The 21,783-nt window shown below is 39.7% G+C and overlaps 1 protein-coding gene across 2 annotated transcripts in view; it reads right to left on the bottom strand.

The window, feature by feature from the left end:
- Positions 1-2,466: 2,466 nt before the first annotated feature.
- The window catches only part of tacr1 (tachykinin receptor 1), a 115,492-nt gene continuing 96,175 nt past the window's right edge, over positions 2,467-21,783 (bottom strand). The window contains exons 3-6 of one of the 2 annotated variants that reach the window (XM_031897589.1): positions 15,597-15,747; positions 13,684-13,877; positions 11,441-11,493; positions 2,467-3,469 (exon numbers count right to left, since the gene is read on the bottom strand). In XM_031897589.1, coding sequence (XP_031753449.1) covers positions 3,339-3,469; positions 11,441-11,493; positions 13,684-13,877; positions 15,597-15,747 — 529 coding nt within the window. In that variant the 3' untranslated portion in view covers positions 2,467-3,338. 2 annotated transcript variants of the gene reach the window in all.

Raw genomic sequence — 21,783 nt, 5'->3', positions numbered from 1 at the left:
CAGATCTGATTGCCTCAAGGTTTTCCCCCGGAGCCATTATACTTTCGCCGTTGTTACACAAACGTACAAAGCCAAAACACAAACTCATATGGGAATTACCAGTGTTCCATTCTCTATTCTGTGTGCAGTTTTCTAGCTGCTGATTGGACAGAAGAGGAGAAGGAGCTAAAATTAGAAAAAGCTATAGGCATTAGTGTGCCATTATTCTTCTATTGTGCTACAATTAAGAAAAATTGACACATACATTGAGCTCCTGTAGGAAACAAATGAACAAATACAAAACACCTTCAGATAAAATACTGTATATATGTGAAATATAGTGCTAGTGCTAGTTTATAATAATATATTATATTCATTTCTAATGCATGTCTGGTGTTTTTATGTTACAATGAAAAGATACAAATCTTCATCTAAATATAAAGGACTTTTAAAAGCCACACCCATTACCTGAAAAAATCAGCACATCCTTCATAGCTGCTAGATTAACTAGGCTTTAATAGTGCCGCGATCTTTGAACTGCGACCTATAGTAACATAAAGTGGATTGGGGCATTTTACCTGGATTATTGTTATTTGGAAGAGTTTATGGTAAGTATGGCAACAGATTAAATATGGCGGGACACAGGGTAACAGAAATGAATTTACCCCTGGTTCTAGGTTGTAGCTGACAAATCCAGAGTTCGACCATCAGATGCCCGTTAGGCAATCATTTTTCAGCTTCTGATAGCATGGGAACCATTGTTCACAGTCTCAGTTCCAATACATCCAGAAACACAGCAAATGTAAAGCAGATCAAGATGTGTACAGTGAAGGGGCACATTACTTCTTTTATTAAATGAGAAGAAAAGGTAAAAACTAAGTAAGCTTTATAAGAAATGTAAAATGTAAATACAGCCATAAGCACTCACAGAAAAGCTGCACTGAGTCCTCTGTCAAAAGAAACACAGGATTTCTTGTCTCCTCTTTTGTAAACATGTTCTTAGGGTATCAGACTTCCTCTCTCAGAAAAATCCTTCATTCCTGGGGCCTGAGTTTGCTCAGTTCTCTCCTTCCTCCTGCTCCCCCTCCCATAATAATTCATAAGAATTCACTCCCCCTCCCATTAGAATGTGTGATCTATGCTACCAGCAGCAGGAAGCCAAGGAGACCAAGCTAAAATGGCAGCTGCAATCTTAAATACAGGGAGGGAGCTTCTAGGGCTCTTTACTCAGGTATGGTAATGCTTTCTGTAGAATAAATATAGTGTTCTAGTTAACACTAATGTGGCGAATCTATTGGCAGTAAAATGCCAAAATGACTTTTCTTTTCCTTTAAATGAAATATAAACCCTCACAACAAATGAATGTAATATTGGTTAGGGTGCTTTTCTCTGCACTTTAAGCACAATTAACATTCATTTTATATAGTTTTTAAGATACTTGCCATTTTTAAACTGCAATTATAATGAATTTGAAACAACAGCACCACCTGCTGTTCATTTTGGCTGGCTGGCTACAGTCGACTGAAAATTCATTTTGTGAGAAAAGAAACACCTCATGATGTTGCTCTCTATAAATGGGCTGTTTTTCTGACACTTGCAGTATGTTCTGCCTCCAAGCTTTGTGCTAAACATTGCTTCCATTGAATCTTGGTAACACAAGTCCCATTCACATTTCTCCTGTCCCAATGCAGAATTAAGTAAGTTCCCATTAAACTGGTTCCCCTGAGCATTAGTCCTATTACAAGCCCTATTGCTGACATTTGGTATATAATAATGCTTACATATTTTCATTTTAAAATGGTAATGAGAAACTATAAAGGGGAATAGTCATAAAAATGAATTGTTGTTTTGCTTCCTCCACCTCCATATAACCAAAGACCGATCCCTAACAAGCAACGATGGTTTATGATTCTTCATCTTTAACGTGATTCAGTTGTGCTGTTCACACTGGTGACTGAATTAAATGACTGCTGCAATGTTTTTGTATTTAAAAGAGTCACAGTATTAGTCTCTCCAACTCTGATGCCTCTATAGTTATGATTATACCACAAGGGCATTATAATAAAGGAGACCTATACAGGACGTTGAATAGACTTACAAGCTATCACAAGTTGTATAAAAATGATCAATTACAATGTAGATTGCTAAAAAAGTTTTCTAGTTTTTGAAATAGAAATTCACCTAAAATTACATGGAAGAGAGACATTTTCAATGCAGTTTTAGGGGCTGATTTACTAATCCACGAATCCGAATGGGAAAAATTCGGATTGGAAAACGAACATTTTGCGACTTTTTCGTAGCCGTTACGACTTGCGCGAATTGTCGCAACTTTTTCATAGCCATTACAAATTTTGTGAATTGTCGCGACTTTTTCATAGCCAATATGACTTTCGTGAATTGTCGCGACTTTTTCATAGCCATTACGACTTTCGCAAATTGTCGCGACTTTTTCGTATTGAGCGCTCGAAAAAGTCGCAAAATACCGATCATTACGAAAAAAACGCATTCGGCCGCTTTTCGGACGTTCGTGGATTAGTAAATGTGCCCCTTAGTGTACAAAGTAAAAAAGATAATAAGAAATAAGTGCTCCTGAACATGATCTTCAGTGTTTTCTGGCATCGTTACCTGACATGGTAGGATCAGTAGCAGGGTATCACTATATATTGAGCATAAAACAATAATACAAATCACACACACACACGATTAAGGCTTTCTGCTTATTGGTGACATGCACGTGCCCTCTGCGAAACCAAGTTTAAGTGGGACAAACCATTTCCTGATAAAGGAGGTCTTGGCGAAAGGTTAAAATCATATAGGTCACATCAATGGCACCAATAAACGGGATATTTTGTGCATTTTTTATTGCTATTTTGTGTAGCAAAAATATAAAAAGTATACTCCATATAATAACTGGAATAACCCAAGAGGAATTATACTACAGTATCAGAAACCACAGTACAAACTTCACATTGTTCTCTATAGGGCATCGAATCACAATTCCAATCAAGGTTTGGCGACGCCAATTGGAACGTTTCCATACTCCCGCTAAATGATTTGAAACTCCAGTGCTTTGTTTTACATTATTGCTGCTGAGGGTCATTGCTCCTATCACGGTTACTATTGAAGTGCATGTAGGAAAGTCATTTTTTTGGTGCCCAGTATAAATATGAATAGGGTGCACTGCAGATAAACATAGCTCCCGGCATGTATAAGGCATCCTTTGCTGCAAATGCATCCCATTATTTCTCTTGGCACACACGTATTGCGTAGAAAAATCATCATATAAAAACTAGTGTAAAAAATGTACATTTTTCATAAACTGCCTAAAAATGTTCTGTGGTTTTCCATCATTCCTTTGCTCAGTGCAGTTTCACTCCCTGCTTGGTATCATAGTTTCCATGGCTCTTCACTGTCCTTCTTAACTGCTCCATTCTCCTAGACTCAGAGGGTCGTCTCGTACTCATCTTAGTCAGCTCTTTATGGTCTTCTCCTGTCAGGAGAACATGAGGAGGGGATCACTCCCAGTACAAGAAAACTAAATTAGTCAATGACAGCCTAATGTGACTGCTGTTGTGTATGAACCCATTGTCTATGACTACAGCCCAAGTAAATTAATAATGTTAAGGGGAATTAGGAAATACAGGTACAGGATCTGTCATCCAGAAAACCCATTATCAAGTGAACACCGAATTATGGAAAGGCCATCTCCCATAGACTCCATTTTAATCAAATAATTCACATTTTTAAAAATGATTTCCTTTTCTCTGTAATAATAAAACAGTACCTTATACTTAATACCAACTAAGATATAATTATTCCTTGTTGGGTTTATTTAATGTTTAAATGTGAAAAGCACTGGTTACACAAGCAGATAACAGATACGTTCTGTTATATACAATAGGATTCTAAACAGCTTATCTGTTATCTATGATGTATCCTGTGCTTGAATGGCTGCCCCCATGACTATACAGCCGCAGATTTATATGAACTATAGTAGAGTTTCTGAAGCAAACCCATCAGTTTTATGAGTACAGGGCAGAAGTACATTATATTGTCATTCCTTCAAAACACTTTCATTTTTAGATGTTCCTTTAAGATATGGAGATCCAAATTACAGAAAGAGCCCTCATCTAGAAAACTTCAGGTCCTAAAAATTCTGGATAACAGGTCCAATACCTGTACTCTGTTCTCAACATAAGCCCCCAATATTCTACTCATTCTTTTCAATATGAAAAGTAAACTGTTTTGAAAGTTGAACAAGTAGATAAAACCCCTAAGGAGCAGGGTCCTCTTTATGATGCTTTCTCCTCTCTACTGAACTCCTTTGTCTCCCATTAGCTGGCTGTGGGGTCAGGTATAATCATTAAGGAGTTCACTTTACAATAAGGAATGATTTAGTCTCACTCTCTCTGCCACTGGTAGGAGGTTTGTGTTGTAGTGTACATGCCACGTGGGCACAAAACCAATATGTTTCCAACAATAGACAAAACCTATTTTTTTAGTTTAGTGTAAGTGCTACATATATTCCGTATACTGTATATTTCCTTATGTTCTGATTGGCCGCTGTACGGTATTTATAGGTTGAATGGCACCAGAAAAAAAAATAAAAACAATAATGGCAATTTTTAGAAACCTATAATGCAAAAATAAAGTTTAGTTAATGGAGACAATATTAGTGACCAGCTAAGAGGAATTGGAGGGTAGAACTGGAGTTGTAAGTAGCAAATCTGCTACGCCATTATTTTACATAAGTTTCAGCGTAAGAAAAAACACATTAAAAAATGACGATTTTACGACGGTGGGACTGGCCCACCAGGACCCCAGGAAAATTCCCAGTGGGCCCAAGTGTCAATGAGCCCTACTTCTGACCCAACCATTTAGTTATGTATGGCTGTCCCATGGCCATTCCGTATTTCGATGAGAACAAAGAGAAAAAATAGAAGAAAGATGAGAATATATAAAGAGAAGAGACTACTAGAAGAATAAATAAGGTAAGTGAAGAGAGAAGATATTTTAGTCTGGAGAATGGGCTGGTTGTTTACGTTTTTCTTGTGGGTCCCTGGCACCACCCCGCTCCAACACTGGGCTCATATACAAGCACAGATGTATAATTGCATGGTATGTGCATGGTAGGGTGAGATACTGTAGGTGGAACCCCGCTGACTAAAGACCTCAACATCTTCTGTTTACATCTATAAGGTCAGTCGCTAAGAACATCTTGCAGGCCCCCTCTGCGTACCAATTACTGGCCTGTGGGCTAAACACATCATGTAGGGAGGCATAAGATCTACTTGTTTTGTTACCTGCCCAAGCAAACTGACATTTACACGTATGGCCAGCTTTAGAATAAGGAACGCAAATGCCACCACTATGAATTTCTGCTCTGGAGACATGCTGATACTGAGCCTCCGTACTGTCGGTACATTTCTTTTTATGTCACACTGTGACCTCTGGACTTGTTAAGAGTTTTTACTTGACAATATATTGTGCAGGGATGTAGAGATTCCACCTCTCCTAGGACAGCGCTTTTGTCATCCGCATTTTTAATCTTGTGCTGCCAGAAAATCTCATTTAATGGGTTAGGTGCAGAGAATGTTTCACGACTCTAGAACACACACTCCTTCAACATCTGAGCATTTATATGTGAACACTAAAGATCATGTTCTTTGAATTTCCTCTGAAAGGAAAGAAAGGAATCCTAGCCTAATAGAATTATTGTCAGGCAATCAATGAAACATTTGAAACAGCGAAACATAATTTAATAATCCTTGTTTACTCTCATGCTTTTCTAAATGAAATCTGAATAAGGAATTCACAGGGCTGCCAACAGGTCACAGGAGATTACCTTTTTATGACTGGCCAATGGCCTAATAGGGAGAAAGAAAATACCCCTTTATTCCTTTTCCAGCCATATATAAAAAAACAAACAAAAAAAAAACTAAAGACCCACATGAAGACTTATGTACCTGATCCTGATCTAGCCAACCCCCAACACAGTGGAAGCCCCATGTAAATAAACTGTATTGGTCTCCTGCTGAACTGTACTACAAATCCCACCACAACCCCAGTAGCTGAACACTTGACTAGCTAGAAGTTACTCTTGTATTTATTTTTGTTCTTAATTTGGGGCCCCAGCAATACGCTTATGAGATTTCTAGGACAAAACAATTACATCATAAAAGTATCAAATGACATCATTTTCTTACATGCAGTTGTTTTGTCCTCAAGAGAATCGGCCTGATACACATATCCCATAATTAGTTAACAGTTGCCGCCGGCAGGATGCTGGGACTGATTTTACAAAAAGCCACAAGAAAGACCACGTAGGAAATAAGTGGTACAACTAATGGCAACCCACTTTAGAGAATTTGGAAACACGAGAACCCCCGGAATCATTTATGTGCCCAACCCATCCTGCTTTCTGTTTCGTTTGTGCCTTCTATAAACACTTTCCCCCTTCTTCACTCATCACAGTCATTCTCATAGTTTACTGGCTGAGGGGTTTATTAACAGCACGGAAAAATAACATTTGTTACATGATTTTCTGCTGCCACAGGTAACTTGAAATGTCTGTTTTTTAAGCAGATAAACCTATCGCTAGCGACCAGATTTATACCTTTGCCAAATTCTGTCTGCAGGTGACTATTCCTAATCTGCCCAAGTATGCCCTTTCTGCCAAGTTAGATATCTATGTGTGCTGCCTATGGTGCCGGCCAATCTAATTCCATCTTAGCTGCCACAGAAGCACAATAACATTGAGTCATATGTCTCCCAAGTGATTTGTGAAGGAACCCTGCCTGTACAGAGTGGGGTCAGTGTAACTATTTATTACTAGATTTGAATGACCAGAACCAAGCAAGACATTCTGATAACTCAGATCAATTAAAAGGTACCAGCATGTTAGACACCAGTTGTATAGAGGCTTTGTGGGAAGGGATTCCTTCCTAGGGCAGTGTTTCTTAACCTATGTCTCAGGGTCACAAATTCATTCGTAGGCTTTGTAAACCTTATACTGATTTAGAACAAGTCATGCTCCACGTCTCCATTACAAACCCCCAACAATACTATAAATAATAAGACATTCCCTACCTATTTTGATTAGGAATCTACAATAACTTTCATTATCCTCTAAAAATAGTCCCGTAGCCCATATAGGATACATGAGAAGAAGTATATCTTTCTCCAGTAGAAAAGGGAGGTGCTATGTTTCCATGTTGCTGAGTAAACAGGCTTTAGGGTTGGTTGCTAATAGGACACATCCCAATATGAAACTAGGCCTTGTTGTTAGAAAATCCCATACATAACCCCTTGCCCCTGCAATGCCTGAGCTACCAATTAAAGAACAACTAAAATGTACTAAGATTACAAAGAGAACGAACATGGTACATGCACAACCAGCAAGAAACCAAGGCATTGTGGATCTTCTTAAAGACCTCTACTGAATTATTTCCATTGCTTTCAAAATATGTTTTATTTTGGTGTCCATGTTTTTCACTCCCCAGAACACATTTACACACTGAGCTTTAACACCAACCACTCTGTTGTCTAATGCCAGTGCTAAATAATCTGTAAGACTAATGGCACATTGGGTGGATTTCAGCTGATGCAAAAGTGTCTGGAACTGGCCTTTGCCATATGCCATTTAGACAGGAGGGATATATCTTTAAGTGACAGCACTGATACTTTCTTTCCTGAAAACAACAGAGGAGGCCATTTCGGATGCTTTGATAGAAATGTGCCACACAGGGATGGACTAAATGCCTACTTTGTATCAATGGTGGGAAATGGTTTGATGCAAGCTTTGGAGATTCAGGTTTTGCTTTTAAATCAAACTTCCCCAATGCAACCAGCTTGATGAAACAACACATTTATTTGTGAAAATACTGCTTTTGTTTTAAGAGTGAAAACATTTACATAGGTAAACAGTCATACTCGATATACATCTACATCACAGCTCATTGAGCACAGTACAAAGCTAAACAAATACACTGTGTTTATCAAGATGGCGGGGTGCATGAAAGCCAGAGTGCTAGACTGTAGCAAACATATTGATTAACACTAAAATATAAAGGACCAATCAGTTTACTCCATTCTATCATGAATGTATCCTACAGAATAGGAGATCTCAATCATGGAGCTTTCTGATTGGTTTGCAGTAGCAATGGATACATTTATTCACAAAATATACAAAAACATATTTAGATGTTGCTGTTCCTCCAAAAAAGAACGTGAGGAGCGCAACTAAGTTGGAATATTTCAGGGCTGCCATTTGTAAGAATGTTTGATTTTAATAGAGAAATCAGGATCCCAAAATAAGGGCTCAAATACACATCGAGTCCAGCTGTTTCTACAGCCAACACAGAGTTTCATCGAATGGAATCTGTGCGACCTGAATGGCAAATCAAGAGAGTCTCTGTGTAACTGTGTCTGTGTGATTGGTGAATGTAAAACTCATTTACAATGGCCAGAAATTCAACATTTAAGGCTTTTCTAAATGTTTTTTTCCCTAGTAATCTGTATTATTTACATTAAAATCTTACAACTGTGGCATAAGCATTCATAGACTGCATGAACCCATGCACTGTAAGCAATAAGGCCTCTTGTTAATACATAGTCCGAATTTTACATTTTTTACAAAATGTAAATAATTCACCTGCTGTTTTTGGTTTCCTCATTCCAATAATGGAAGCTGATAGTGTCAAGTGCTCTAAAATATTGGAAATAGTTGTCACCAAGTGGAATGTGCCAATGTTTGACCCAATATAAAAAATATTCCATCAGTTTGACCCTCGATATCTCTTACTTCCAGAGGAACTATAAAATGTGCGTTTGTAAATGAATGTGGAGCTACGTCACAGACTGGCAGCCTTCGGAGCACCAACTCTTCTAGAGACCTTTTACGACAAGTCTATTTGTAAGTGATGCAACGCAGAAGCTCCATAACAGAGAAGGTCTCAGCCTGCCAATATGTTCCTTTTATCTTAACAGAGTCAAATTTAAGAACTGAAAACCTGGCTTAGGTTGCCTCTTAAATACAGTGCTGCCTATGTTTGGCAGAGTTGCATTCATGAGTTGCACATAGGCTTCCCCCCTTCTTTTCCTACCTGTCCCGTAACTTGCATGTCATTCAGGAGTTAGGGAGCTAAGGCAGAAACAGACCATGACGGAGCCTGTGGAAGGCAGGAAGGACAGGGCTGGATTTTCTTACCAATGCAAGGTATAAAGCATAGCCAGACCCTCGGTCTTGGTAAATGACCTAAGAGACCCTCCACATGATCCATGTGCCCCTGTAGGTGTGCACTGGGCAATGAGCAAGTCCTTCTCAACTTGCTGGGGGAATAGCAAAGGTGGAGCTATAAGGAATGTGCATGTGTAGATCTGCACTCTTCCATGGATGCTGAACTTCCAAGATACTACAAGTTACCCTGCTGTGGAGTTTTCCCATTAAAATCTAAAAGGCACAGGGTAAAGCTGGTGATGTGTCAATCTGGACCCAAATGATGGTGGTACAACCACAGTATAACTCTACTTATGTCTTTGTTGGGTATTCAAACTATATACTGTATATTTCTAGGAAATATACTTGTCCATTTATAAATGATCTGATATTGCAGACATGAAACTGTGTTTATGGTTTACACACTGTTTAAATGTTTTATAAGGAATAACTATGGCAGTCCTGGAATATTAAAAAAAACCCACTATAGTTACATTGTAAGCACACTTTTTATTTTTCACATTCATAGTAGTAAAGACCCTGTTATAATTCCATAGAAGTGTTATAGCTTTAAGTACATCTTCGCTATGTGAAGAAGGTTTGCAAATGTTTATGATGAATCACATACTCTTAAACTGAGGATAAGCAGTAAATCATTTCCCTGATCAAAAAAAAAAATAATACTTTAGGTATAAACAACAAAAGGCAGAGGAGGATGTCCAACTATAGGCTTCAAAGGCATTAACAGGCCAGAAAGTATATCTATATATCCCTGCTTAAGTGCAAATACAGTCACTAGTGATTCAGACTCACCAGTGCATAATGGAGGGTCAGTGCATACCTCCCAGCAATCAAGTACAGAGAAGAAAAGAAGTACCATCTACCAAAGAGTGGCCTTGCCAGGGCAGTTTGGGACACAGACTATTTTAATCAGGACATGGCCTCACTGAACTACTGGCGTGGCCATGACTGTACCTTAAACAAGACTGTGGTTAGTCTAATACCTGTCCCATTAAAGCCCCTGAGGCCTGGAGATGGACAGCTCTGAAATAAGGATAACGACTGCATCAGGAATACATTTCTAAGAATCCTTTGCTTCCCCTTTACAGGAGAAAACATATATTTATATTGTTTGTCATATTTTATCTAAACACTGGCACCTTCACAGTAGTTTTGTACAGCAGGGACCTCCAGAAACAATCATAGCAAAGGCAGTTAAGTAGTCAATAACATAGTCTTAATTCTTAATCAAAAATGAAACTGTGCTTGAAGGTCGTTTGCAGTGAAACAATAAGGCAGAAATGAGGAATTTCATACATCCCATCACAATATATATGTCAAGTTACTCTCTGTAAAGCAACCCTCCAATTAATAACACAGATGTATATATATACAGTGTACATAAACATTTATATTATATAGATAACTCAAATGTTAATATTTTATGGCAGGCAAGAAATCTGTACTGAAAAACTATAATAAAAAAAAATAAAACTGAATAAATATCTTATAGAAGATATTTAAGAAAAATACTTTGATTGCAGAAGTGAAAATGTACCTCCCCTAAAGGCATAGAGGCCTTTAAATACTTTCCTTGACAATGACCAGCATTACGTGGCCAAACAAGGAAAGTGTAACTGAAAATCTTGAGAATATGTAAACATCACAGTAGCTGTTTATGGGGGTATAGAGGAGTCGAGAATTTGTTTTAGAGGTAAATGGATATACATCCACTAATGTGACTTAGTGGAAACATTCTACATTCTTTATACGTGGTAATGTCTTCTACCACTTGACTAAATGCCATTGAATTGTAAACAAGGTCTCCCTGATGGAATTTATAAAGGTGAGAGTAAGGACTCTGGAATAGTAAACAAGCTCTTGTTCACTTTGGGCCTGAAGAAGGTGGAAACTGATGGGAGCTGCACACCGTGCTTCAGGGACTTGCGGCCTTTGAAACCGCAGACGGGACACCCAAGGCTATGGTTGGATGGTGTCTCCCTTATGAAAGATTATTGGAGTAAAAGCTGGATGAGTCGGACATAGTCTTACAAACACTGCGCGAGGAACCATTGGAGGTAAGATCCAAAGACAGACGTTTACTGCTCTTCGTGGTTTCCTCTGCGTCTTCGTCGTTGGCACTTAGGACAGACGAGACGGTGGTTTCGATACGACTGATTTTGTACATGCTGCTCTGGGTTTGAAGATAGCGTGTGGATTTCATTTCCAGCCCTTCATACTCACCCGCATGTATAAATGGGCACCAGCGGAAAACGTGCTTAAAACCAATGCGGAACCTACAGAGGCAAACAAACCAAAGCAAGACACAAACATTAGATTGGTTACTCCATGTGCCTTTTCTCTCCCGATTCATTTGCATTTCATTGATCTGATTGGCTGAATCTTGCCAGCCAATGGTATCAAGGATACGCAAATGAAGCAGGATAGGGAAGGCATGCGTAGAGCCAATTCAGTGTTTTTATTTGGCTGCCTGCCAAGTCCTGGTCTTGGACATCATATAAACTGGTGGTACAGGGCGGATTATTAAATTCTGATGCTAATTGCCCTGGTTTCAGAGCTGCCATGTGGTAATAATCTGTATTATTTACTAATCAGCCTTATATTGTGACATTTATATTCTATATATACAGAATATTGTGAGTGGGTCCCTAAGCTCAGGTAAGTGACAGCAGCACAGAGGATGGGCAGGGAATCAGCAGAAAAGAAGATGGGGGGCTACTGGGGCATCTTTGGAGGCACAGATCATCATTGCTAAAGGGCTGGGGTTGCCTTGGGCTGGTACAGAAAACATAATGTACAACATTTCTACCCTACTTCTTTAGTTAGGCTTTAGTTCTGCTTTAAGGAAAAGCCATTCTACATAAGGAGCTATATTTCCTCTGGCATTTCTATGCTGAGATGGAAATGGACAGCACACAGCTTAGGGACAGGAAGTAAACTCTAAATGAATTCTTCAGATACATGAAGGGTCAAAAACAAGGAAAACATCAGGTAATGAAATGAGCAGTAAAGCAGAATAATATATAAGGAAACTACAAAAGCCGTAAGCTGAATATAACTAATGAATTCCATTACAAATTCCTTATCTAAAACTAACAGAAAAAAACCTAAATAAAACAAGTGGCCCCAATGAAGTGCCCCAGTGTGTGCAGAAGGAATAAGAATCAATCATTAAGAGACAATTATATCTATTATTACTGAACCACCTTTAATCAGGATCAGTGCCACATAATTCCAGTCTGGTACCAATATTTTCTAGATATAAAACTTGCTGCTGTTGTTATTATTTTAGTATGCTGTCTTACAGATAAATCATCACTTAAACAATATACCTCCCTTTCAATACAAAGACTGGGGGTCTTTACATTCCAAAAGAAGGCCGCTGCCCAGTAGCAGACAGGTGAGTTGGGGTTGCAGACTGGGAAACCTTTTCACTTTTATTTTCTCCCTCTGTTTCACTTGTTGCTCTATGAATGGCCTTCTAGAATACGTTACACAGAATAAACTGATTGATTGTGTTGTAAGAAAGGATTGGTTGTATCAGACTACCTTGGGTAGTTATGCAGTAAAAGGGATCAGGTAGTTAATCTGATACTGTTCTCTTGACACATTGGAGGCTTCCAGCTTATGCGGGGCATATGGAAGCTCCTGGGGGCATTCTGAAGATGTAAATATACAAATATACAGAATTTTTCAGAAATAGCATAGCAATTTTGAATCAACATCAGTGTACCTAATTAGGAGTTAAATTAATAGTATCTGTCCTAAAAAGGGCAGTATAGTCCTTTGTTTAACATGAGTTTAATTAATAGGTCTGTTTGTCTATTGGTTTAATTAAAAACAATATATAACTGAGTGATTTCTTAAGCTAAACAGGAGCAGGAGTCCCTTATGCAGGAGGATGATCTGTGCCCTGGTAACATTATTATCCATAGGCACCACAATAGGGATCTGTGTGGCGTACCTATAGGGTCTTAATAGTTGTTTTAAAATATTTCTTTTTCTTAAGTATCAGCCATTATTCAAAGGTTTCTGTAAGTTTTAAAGCCTTAAGGAATTTGTTCCCAGAATCCCTTTTGACTTATCTGCATACGTATGAGGCGGTCTCCTCAACCCTTTTGAATTGTTCATGAATCCCCACTCCTGGCTCTACCCAAGCTGATCAGAAAACCCTGCACTACACTGATGAGCCCCAAAAAGGGCAAAACCGGTCTGTAGTTGGGAATCTGATCAGTTATTATCCTTTATTATTATTATTATCGTTTTCAAGGTATTAGCAGTTTTTACACTATAGCTCTACCTGCTGTTCATTTTAGCTAACTGGACACGGTTGGCTTAAAATTAAGTAGCCAATTTGTCAACTGTATTAAGGTCAGTGAAAGCTACATTCTGCCTATTGGTTAATAAATCTAGAGTACATCTTACTTCCAGTAAACCCAGCGAGTGTGTACATTGTTCAGTCTCACCTGTCATTCAAACAACAGTAGATGATGGGGTTGTACATGGTAGAGCTCATCCCAAGCCACATAATCCCCAAATAAAGTTGCTGGTAGAATTTCTGGCTCTCATCAGGTAAGAAAAGCTGAAGCAGGAAGTAGATGTGATATGGCAGCCAACAAATTGCAAAAGTACAAACCACAACGATCATCATTTTCACAACCTGAAAGATATAGAAGAGACGGTCAGGCTTTCCCCTAGGGGTCCAACATATCAGAATTGGTGATGTCACTTTGGGGGACTGGTACTAAAGACAGAGGTGGACAATAATAAAGAGAGGATTAGCCTCCCCAAAAGTGACCATCTGATTTACTATGTAGCCATATATAATCTCCAATGTAAAGCCTCCAATTGGGAGCCTCCCGTGACAAAAAAGTTACCCTCCTCTACTGTCGGCAGAACAGGAACAAAGATTATGAAGCAAAATATTGTGACTGTGACTTGCAGCCAAGGCTGTTTAGTTAATGGGCAGAAAGGTACCTACAAGAACAAAACTACATATAGGGAATCCATCAATAGGTCAAACTCACAAGAGTAATAGGAGGACCTAGATGCCCAGCCCTGAGCCTTTAGATGAAGAAGTAATTAACAGAAGACATGAACTAAAAGAAGCTTTTCCTTATATGTGTATGTTAGACAGTTAATAGTTAAATGTTTATTTAATAAACCCAGGGCCCACCAACATAGAAGGGCCCACCATCAACTGTTTTCTAACTGTTGAAGCATCCCATGAAGTGGCAGCTAGAAGAGTTCTACCAAATTATCTTTAATTTTTTTGTATTATTTTTTGCTTTGACTTTGTCATGCCCTGCCCTTCTACCCTTGAGTTCAGAGCACCTGAAAGTCAGGGAAATACTGTATGTACTAAGCCTAAGCTCCCACACAAGGCAAAGAATGGACTGATCCAATAAAAATGGATTTCTTTTTTAATAAGGATTTGCTCTTCTCTCAGCATAATAATGAAAATGAGTATTGATTCTGAGCTTTGGATAATCCCATAAACTCCAACACACTTGTCAACCATCAGCGCTATTTTATATTACTTAAAACTATATGAGAAATATATATTAACTATGGTCACCCTGGCATGTTCTTTGTATATTTTCCCTAATTTGGGCCTGGTGATACAGCGAGGCCTTTATTCTTAGTATAATGTACAGCTATCATCAGGAGGCCAAAGGCTTAAGTGAACAGTACAGGTACAAGAGCTTTTGTACATGGGTTAGAGGCTGTGTGTGCTGGGTTTACATGGATGGGTTGAACTTGATGGACTCTGGTCTTTTTTCAACCCAATGTAACTATTTAAACTCTAAAGGGCTCAGTTAGGACTATAAGCAAAGTTGAGATTCTGCTGATCCCTGCAGTCAGTTTTGTGTGAAACCTCATTCTTTATAGGTACTTGCATCACAATTCACTCTTTGCATTTCTGTATCATTTAGCTCAGTGCTACTCAGATTCTCCTGCCTCCCATTCTACACTGAGCACTGGTGCACCTACTGAAGCCACCACCACCCTCAGACCAGGCCGTAGCTCCAGTTTTCAGGCACACTCGTCACTCACATGCTACGACCAGAAATGATACCAGCAGAACATCAGCACAATTGTGTCCACTTTAAGTCCAAGTGTGAATGCAACTACATCTATTTTGACGCATTGGCCTCATTGCAGAAGGCACAATGCCCCCTCCGCATACAGTTCTTGGAAAGGAGCAACATTATTGGAAAAAAAAACATTGCAATTGTCCGCGAAACTGCACTTGCTCACTGTAAATTACCCCTTATATCAACATTTACAATAATTTTGCCCACCCCTAAGTACTAAGGGGGGATCGTGAGAAGTATACTAGGGCCAATGTAATATTGTCTGTTGAGGTTTTACTCACCTTGCGCTTGGCCACCACTTGCTCATGATATCGGTCTGAGGAGTCACCGGGAATCTCACTTGCCCACAGGGTCATTCCAATAAATGTGTAGGAGCAACCTATCACCAGGAGCGGCAGGAAGTAGATGAGACCAAATAGTAACACTTGGTACCTGGAAAGATATTAATATTAATATTAATTCACCTCAGTACCGGGTAGCATGGGGTCAGTATATACTAAGTGCTTGGCGTCACTACATGAGGTCTGTGTGTATCTGTGCTGGTACCAATGCCTTGGTAACACCCTCAGTGCTTAGAAGTAGTTGTTTGCATACATGTCTCTATAGGGGATTGGGCACGTATCTTCTGCATGTAGCCCCATGTATACATTAGAGAGACGTCCAGATGGACGATTAAAAATTGAATACTCTTTCTGTGAATAAATAAACAGGACGCATTTACATTAAGCCCCCTATATTGGTCTTAATTCCAACATTTTGTACTTTAGATTTCCCCTGTATACGACAACACGGGGGGGGGGGGGGGGAAATACAGAAACAGAAATACAGTAAATGCCTATATTGAAATTTTCCTAAATACCACCTGTAATGAGTGCTAACCAAATAATGAACTGCAATTAGATTGCTAATTAGGGAATAGATTGAAAGGGAAAAGTAGCACTGGATTGTGTGTAATTGCTTTTCACTAAATACATCAATAAAGAGAATAAATTATCATCTGCTAATCTGCTTTACAGCAATGCAAAAAGCGATACCGGCACCTCCACCATGAACTTAAGGGCTCATGCACATCCGCATGTGCAGGTTTGGGCCCCACACTTTCCCTGGAGTTAGTTGTGTGGAAATCTGTTTTCACTAAAGGTACTTGCGTCAAAATGCATTCCTTCTACTTCCATATAGTTGTGCTTGGCACCGCTTCCTTCCTTTTCTTACAAATTTAATCCTGCTGCGCCTATTGACGTAGGGGTACCCTGGAGCTACCACCACATCTGGACCAGGCGGTAGCTCCAGACTTCCCTCGGCGCCCTGCATTAATAGCGGCAGTTTAGTTGTGCCTAAACATTCAAGCTAACACATCACTCACACAGCAAACGCTGAAGATGACACCAGGCAGATTTTTGCGCAACTGCACATCATTTGTGGCAAACTGCGTTGAGCATTGCCCCTTTGTGACCAAAAAGGTACCAGTGTTCTCACATACACTGCCTTCCAGTTCCTAATGGAGCACTACTGCTCCTATTAATGCAAAGAAACCCTGGATCTTCCACCATCTCCAGACCAGGTGGTTGCTCTGGGGTTTGGAATTGTGTCCTATTTTCAACTAATTGCACTAATTTTAATGCTTCGCCTGCAACCACAACAGATGCAACTCCTCTTTGCAAACACAACAGGGCTGGAATTCTGGGAAAAAATAATGCATTGTTTACAGCACATGTAGATGTACAAGTGCTCTATAGTATGTCACAGGCCCTGATACCAGAGGGTTTATCAGGTGGACTACAGGCCTGCCAGTCCATTGCATGGCCATTAGATAGTGTACCAATGGTGTAATAATTCAGAATGATTATGTCTGCAAACATTAAACCACTTTAATGCACTAATATTAACAAAAATGAATACATTTGTATTCAGATTCATTTTCTCATTTCTGCAAAAAGCCCTTTAGCTGGTCAACCACAAAGCCCAGTTGAAATTCATATTATATAACAGACACTTCTCAGATCCCATGTTCATCGCCTAATCCCTATGTATCTCCTTTTGAATTGTCTATATCAGGATTTGTTTCCCGTTCAAAGAGTAATGTATAATTACAGAACTGTGAAATACGCAATGAGGCCACACTGGCTCATTTTTAGAGAGCTACTTGTTGGAAATGGACAATAAAATCAGTTGGAATGGTTCTTTAACTAGCAAGTAATGACAAGTGACAAGACATTTCCAGCGTTTCATGAAAAATCAAAAGCCCTCTGAGCCCCAACTGTGCCATCTTTGTTTTATCTGACACAGCCAGCAGGAACGCTTGTGAAATTTTCATGGCCAATTTGAGCGTTCATCAATGAGTTGAGCAGCCCCAAGCGCTCTTCCCAGTAGATGCTATGAGTTCGGAAGACCTAAGGAAGCAGCCGCAGGCATCTGTGCCTTCAAACCGCCTTTGGTAAAAAAACTGTTGAACTGTATGCAGAATGGTTAAATATTCCTGCGTTGCTAAAACCAGCTCTCAGGAGAAGAGGCATCTTTACATTGCATTACCATCGATTAATATGTCTGAAAAGTTTCTAACGGCTTAGAAGAAAACAACTTTATCATTAATCATCTGATTTCTATCGAGACAGAGGTGTGTTAATCAGTCGCTTACCAGCCCACCAAAGCACTTTGCAGCACCCAAAGGGCAAAGAATCCATTTTCCGAGCATTACTTATAGGATTAAAATAGGCATGGCTTCTACTCTGTCTCTTCTCTGTCTTACACAAGACTGATCATTCACTCTGGGCATTGTGGGGTTGTTATCTGCAGTCATGCTGATCCATAAACATGATGGCACATCTGTCATTTGTCTTGTGTATGTTACTGTTCCAGTTAAATCATATAATGAATCTGCAGGATGTGACTAGAATTGTATGAAGCTATCAGGGGGGTACTTTCCTTATACCCAGAGGTTTTGAATCAGAAATACAAACACAAAACGTTTGCCTGTGAACTTCAGTGGTGGAACTGGAACTGATTGATGGAGATAAACGTGTCCTTAAGTAAGTAACAAATGTTCCTGGGTCCTACAGCCTTGCCTTTATTCCTCATGACTGTATGAACTATATTAGCTTATACAGTGCAAGCAGATACACTTTGTGCTAAACCAGACAGGGGTCATTTCCTAATCCATACAGCACAGTACTACTCATTGCACATGTAGGGACCCATATCATTGTAGTAGAATTGGGGAGCTCAACTCTCTGTCAGGTGCAAAATACTGGAAGAACCTCACCTTGGGACCCATATCATTAACAATCCCTATAGCCTAATATGCAGAAGTATATGTTACCATTTTCTGTTTTACATATGTAAAATGATTGGCCCTTAGGTGGGGTGACCACTTCCTGCACACTGTAATATAGTGTCAGGCAGGAGGGTGGGCACTTCCTCTTTGGCCTTCCTCTCTCTATCAGAAGGTTGTGTTCCAGGAAGCCTGGACCAACTAGACCCAGAAGCATCGCACCCTAGAAGAAAAGCCATAACTCTAAAGGTAATTCGAGGAGCAGGGACCCGGTGAATGGGAGTAGTGTGCAGGTTATACATTTGTGAGAGCACGTTCCAGGAATGTGGGATAGTTCCGGGTTATTTAGAAAGAGCAGCTGTGTGCTTCAACAAGGAGAAATTAGTGGGATTAGTACTTCCAAGGAATCTGGGCCATTTAAGGTGGAAACACTTGGGACTTCAAACATTGGTCACCACAATGGTGCTACAACACTCGAAAGGGGCAATGAGTATTTACCCTGCATTTGCATTGTCTTGGACAAATAGTGAAACAGTGAAGAGGTGCAGTTACTCTCTCAAGTACACTCTTCCTTATAGTGAAGGCCCATCCAAGTGTTAAGAGTCACGTGTGCCCATGCTCTGTACCATCTGGCTGGACATTGGTCTAATAGCAGCCAATATAGTATTACACACATCTGCATAGTTGCGCTGGGTGCCACTTCTTCTGTCCTGACTCCTATTCTGTTGCATTCAGGGCAAATATTAATGCAGGTCTGTGTCAACAGACAACTTGTGTCTAAAGAAGCAGCATAGTCATCAATTATGAACATCTGATACCAATAATTACACTGGAATTGTGTGAAAAAATGATTAATTTAGTTTGCAGTGCTGCTTGTGCACTGCACTTACACTCATAAATGACTCCTATTGTGTTTCGCTGGCATTGGCACTTGCCAAGTCTGAAACTCTAATGATGGCATGGCTACAGGTTAGGCTGTTTGTATCAGTGCCCTAATGCTCTGCAATGGTTAAAGTTTGCTCTGACTCTGAAGCCTTCTTGCTCTGCAGATTCTATACTGGCCTCCCCAATACAGATATCACACAGGCAGTTATCATGGGCACTCCCACTGTAGTGAAAGTGCCCAAAACAAACTGGGCAGTGCTGACATTATTTCTTTATGCCAATCATGGTGCCGTCATGATGTCATGTGACATCATACCATTTCCTACCCCCCGAGCCGTGCTGGTCGCCAAAACCAGAGGTGCCACCCATCCTGATGCTGCATTTTTGGATGTAGCATTTCAGCATCAGAAATGTGGTACTTCTGGAAATGACGTTCCTGTTATATTAAAAGGGCGATGGACGTGAATATCTAACCCCCATTCTGGGGCATGTTGTTGCAGAGATTAGTTGCCAGGTAGCCACCGGGCATTTATTGTAAGAGAAGCAATTTGTGATGATGAAAAGCCATATTCTGTAGAATGGTACCATATCCCCCAACACACCTGGCTGCTAAAATGTGACTTTTTCTACACCCACCATAAACACAATCACACGTTCTCAGCCAGGCCCCCAGTCCAGACATTAGACGTTACATATGGACATGGAGATTATATTTTAGCTGCTCCATTTGTGTACTAATTTCCACCAAAAATAATGCTCTTAAGTATAACATATGAAAATTCACTGAACAGTCTATGGTTCAAGGACAGAAGAGCAGGTAAGAATGCCAGACTGCTTATATTCATTTTGTTTTTGCCCTAGGGTTGTCATCTTACAAATGGGAGAGTCCGGGCAGGGGGATGGGGCGGTGACATTAGTGGGATTGCAAGGGGCATGACAGTTAAAAGGGATGGGTGCCACCGCATCAGGGCATGGGGTTGTGACATACGATCAGTGATTGGTCATTTACTTCAGAGCCCTGTCCAGATTTTCTAATTTGGAAATTCCAGAAAGGTTTTCACCCAGACAGCTCAGCCTTTCTGAAAACCCGCTGCCCGGGTGAGAAACAGACAGGTTGCAACTCTGTGGCCCTTGGTAGACACTATTACAATTAGTAGTGATTATTTTTATTTTTAATATATGTCAGGGGTGTCAAACATATGGACTTCCAGCTACTGCTGAACAAAGATGCGCCTCTACATCCAACAGCCCTATGGGCAAGCTAATCTGAGGTCATTTTCCTTACCAAAAACACATATATTCAGTTTTCCAATATACAGACAGATTGGCAAAAGCCCAACTTCATGTGTTACAGGGTATGTGCTACTCATAACTGCTTCTCCTAGCATTTGCACAAAGGCTGGAGTATCCATTGTCTTCTAACTGCTACAAAGGGCGACCTGACATTCCCTTTATATACAGATCTCTTAACAGATGCACAGAGTTATGAGCAGATGTGAAAAGATATCTCCTGCTCAGAACTTGGTGCATCTGTTTATATGATCTGTATATAAAAGGAGTGCAGGTGGTTCTACAAAGCAGGCGGTCCCATTAGTGCTTATCTACCAGACTCATTGGCTGCTGGAAAAAACCCGCATGTCTTTTATTCATATAAATCAACCTAAAGATAGCTAATATTTTCTTTTAACCTGAATATTTTTTTATCTATATATATATACCCCCATATGTAATAAAAGGCTCTAAGTTGCCCAGTAGCAGTAACCCATAGCAACCAATAAGATGTTTACCTTTTGCTTTTACACAGGTGACCAATAAATGCTACCTGCTGATTGGTTGCTATGGGTTACTGCTCCTGGGCAAACTTAGTGCCTTTTATTACATAACCCCCTATATATTTTATGTATATAAGTATTTATACTGAACCACTTCTAAAAAAAAAAGTTCACTAGAGATCAGGAACATAAGAGTGCAAGCTGATCCCACCCCCAAACTTGATACATTACCTTTACACGCACATTGTCAGATTAAAAAGTATTAATGAACACAAGAATCCTGCAGATGTTGCTACTATATTATTTTATGGAGAAGAGCAAAAGAACTGAGTTTGATATGATTCCGATTTTGTACAGGTACGGGACCTGTTAGCCAGAATGCTCGGGATCTGGGGTTTTCTGGATAAGGGGTCTTTCTGTAATTTGGATCCCCATACTTTAAATCTACTAAAAATCATTTAAAAATGAATGAAATACAACAGAATTGTTTTGCCTCCAATTCGGGTTCATTATATTTGGGATCAAGTACAAGGTATAGAGCTG

Source organism: Xenopus tropicalis, chromosome 3 (assembly GCF_000004195.4).
Source record: "Xenopus tropicalis strain Nigerian chromosome 3, UCB_Xtro_10.0, whole genome shotgun sequence".
Classification (NCBI taxonomy): Eukaryota; Metazoa; Chordata; class Amphibia; order Anura; family Pipidae; genus Xenopus; species Xenopus tropicalis.
This window is presented reverse-complemented; position numbering and strand designations above follow the sequence as displayed.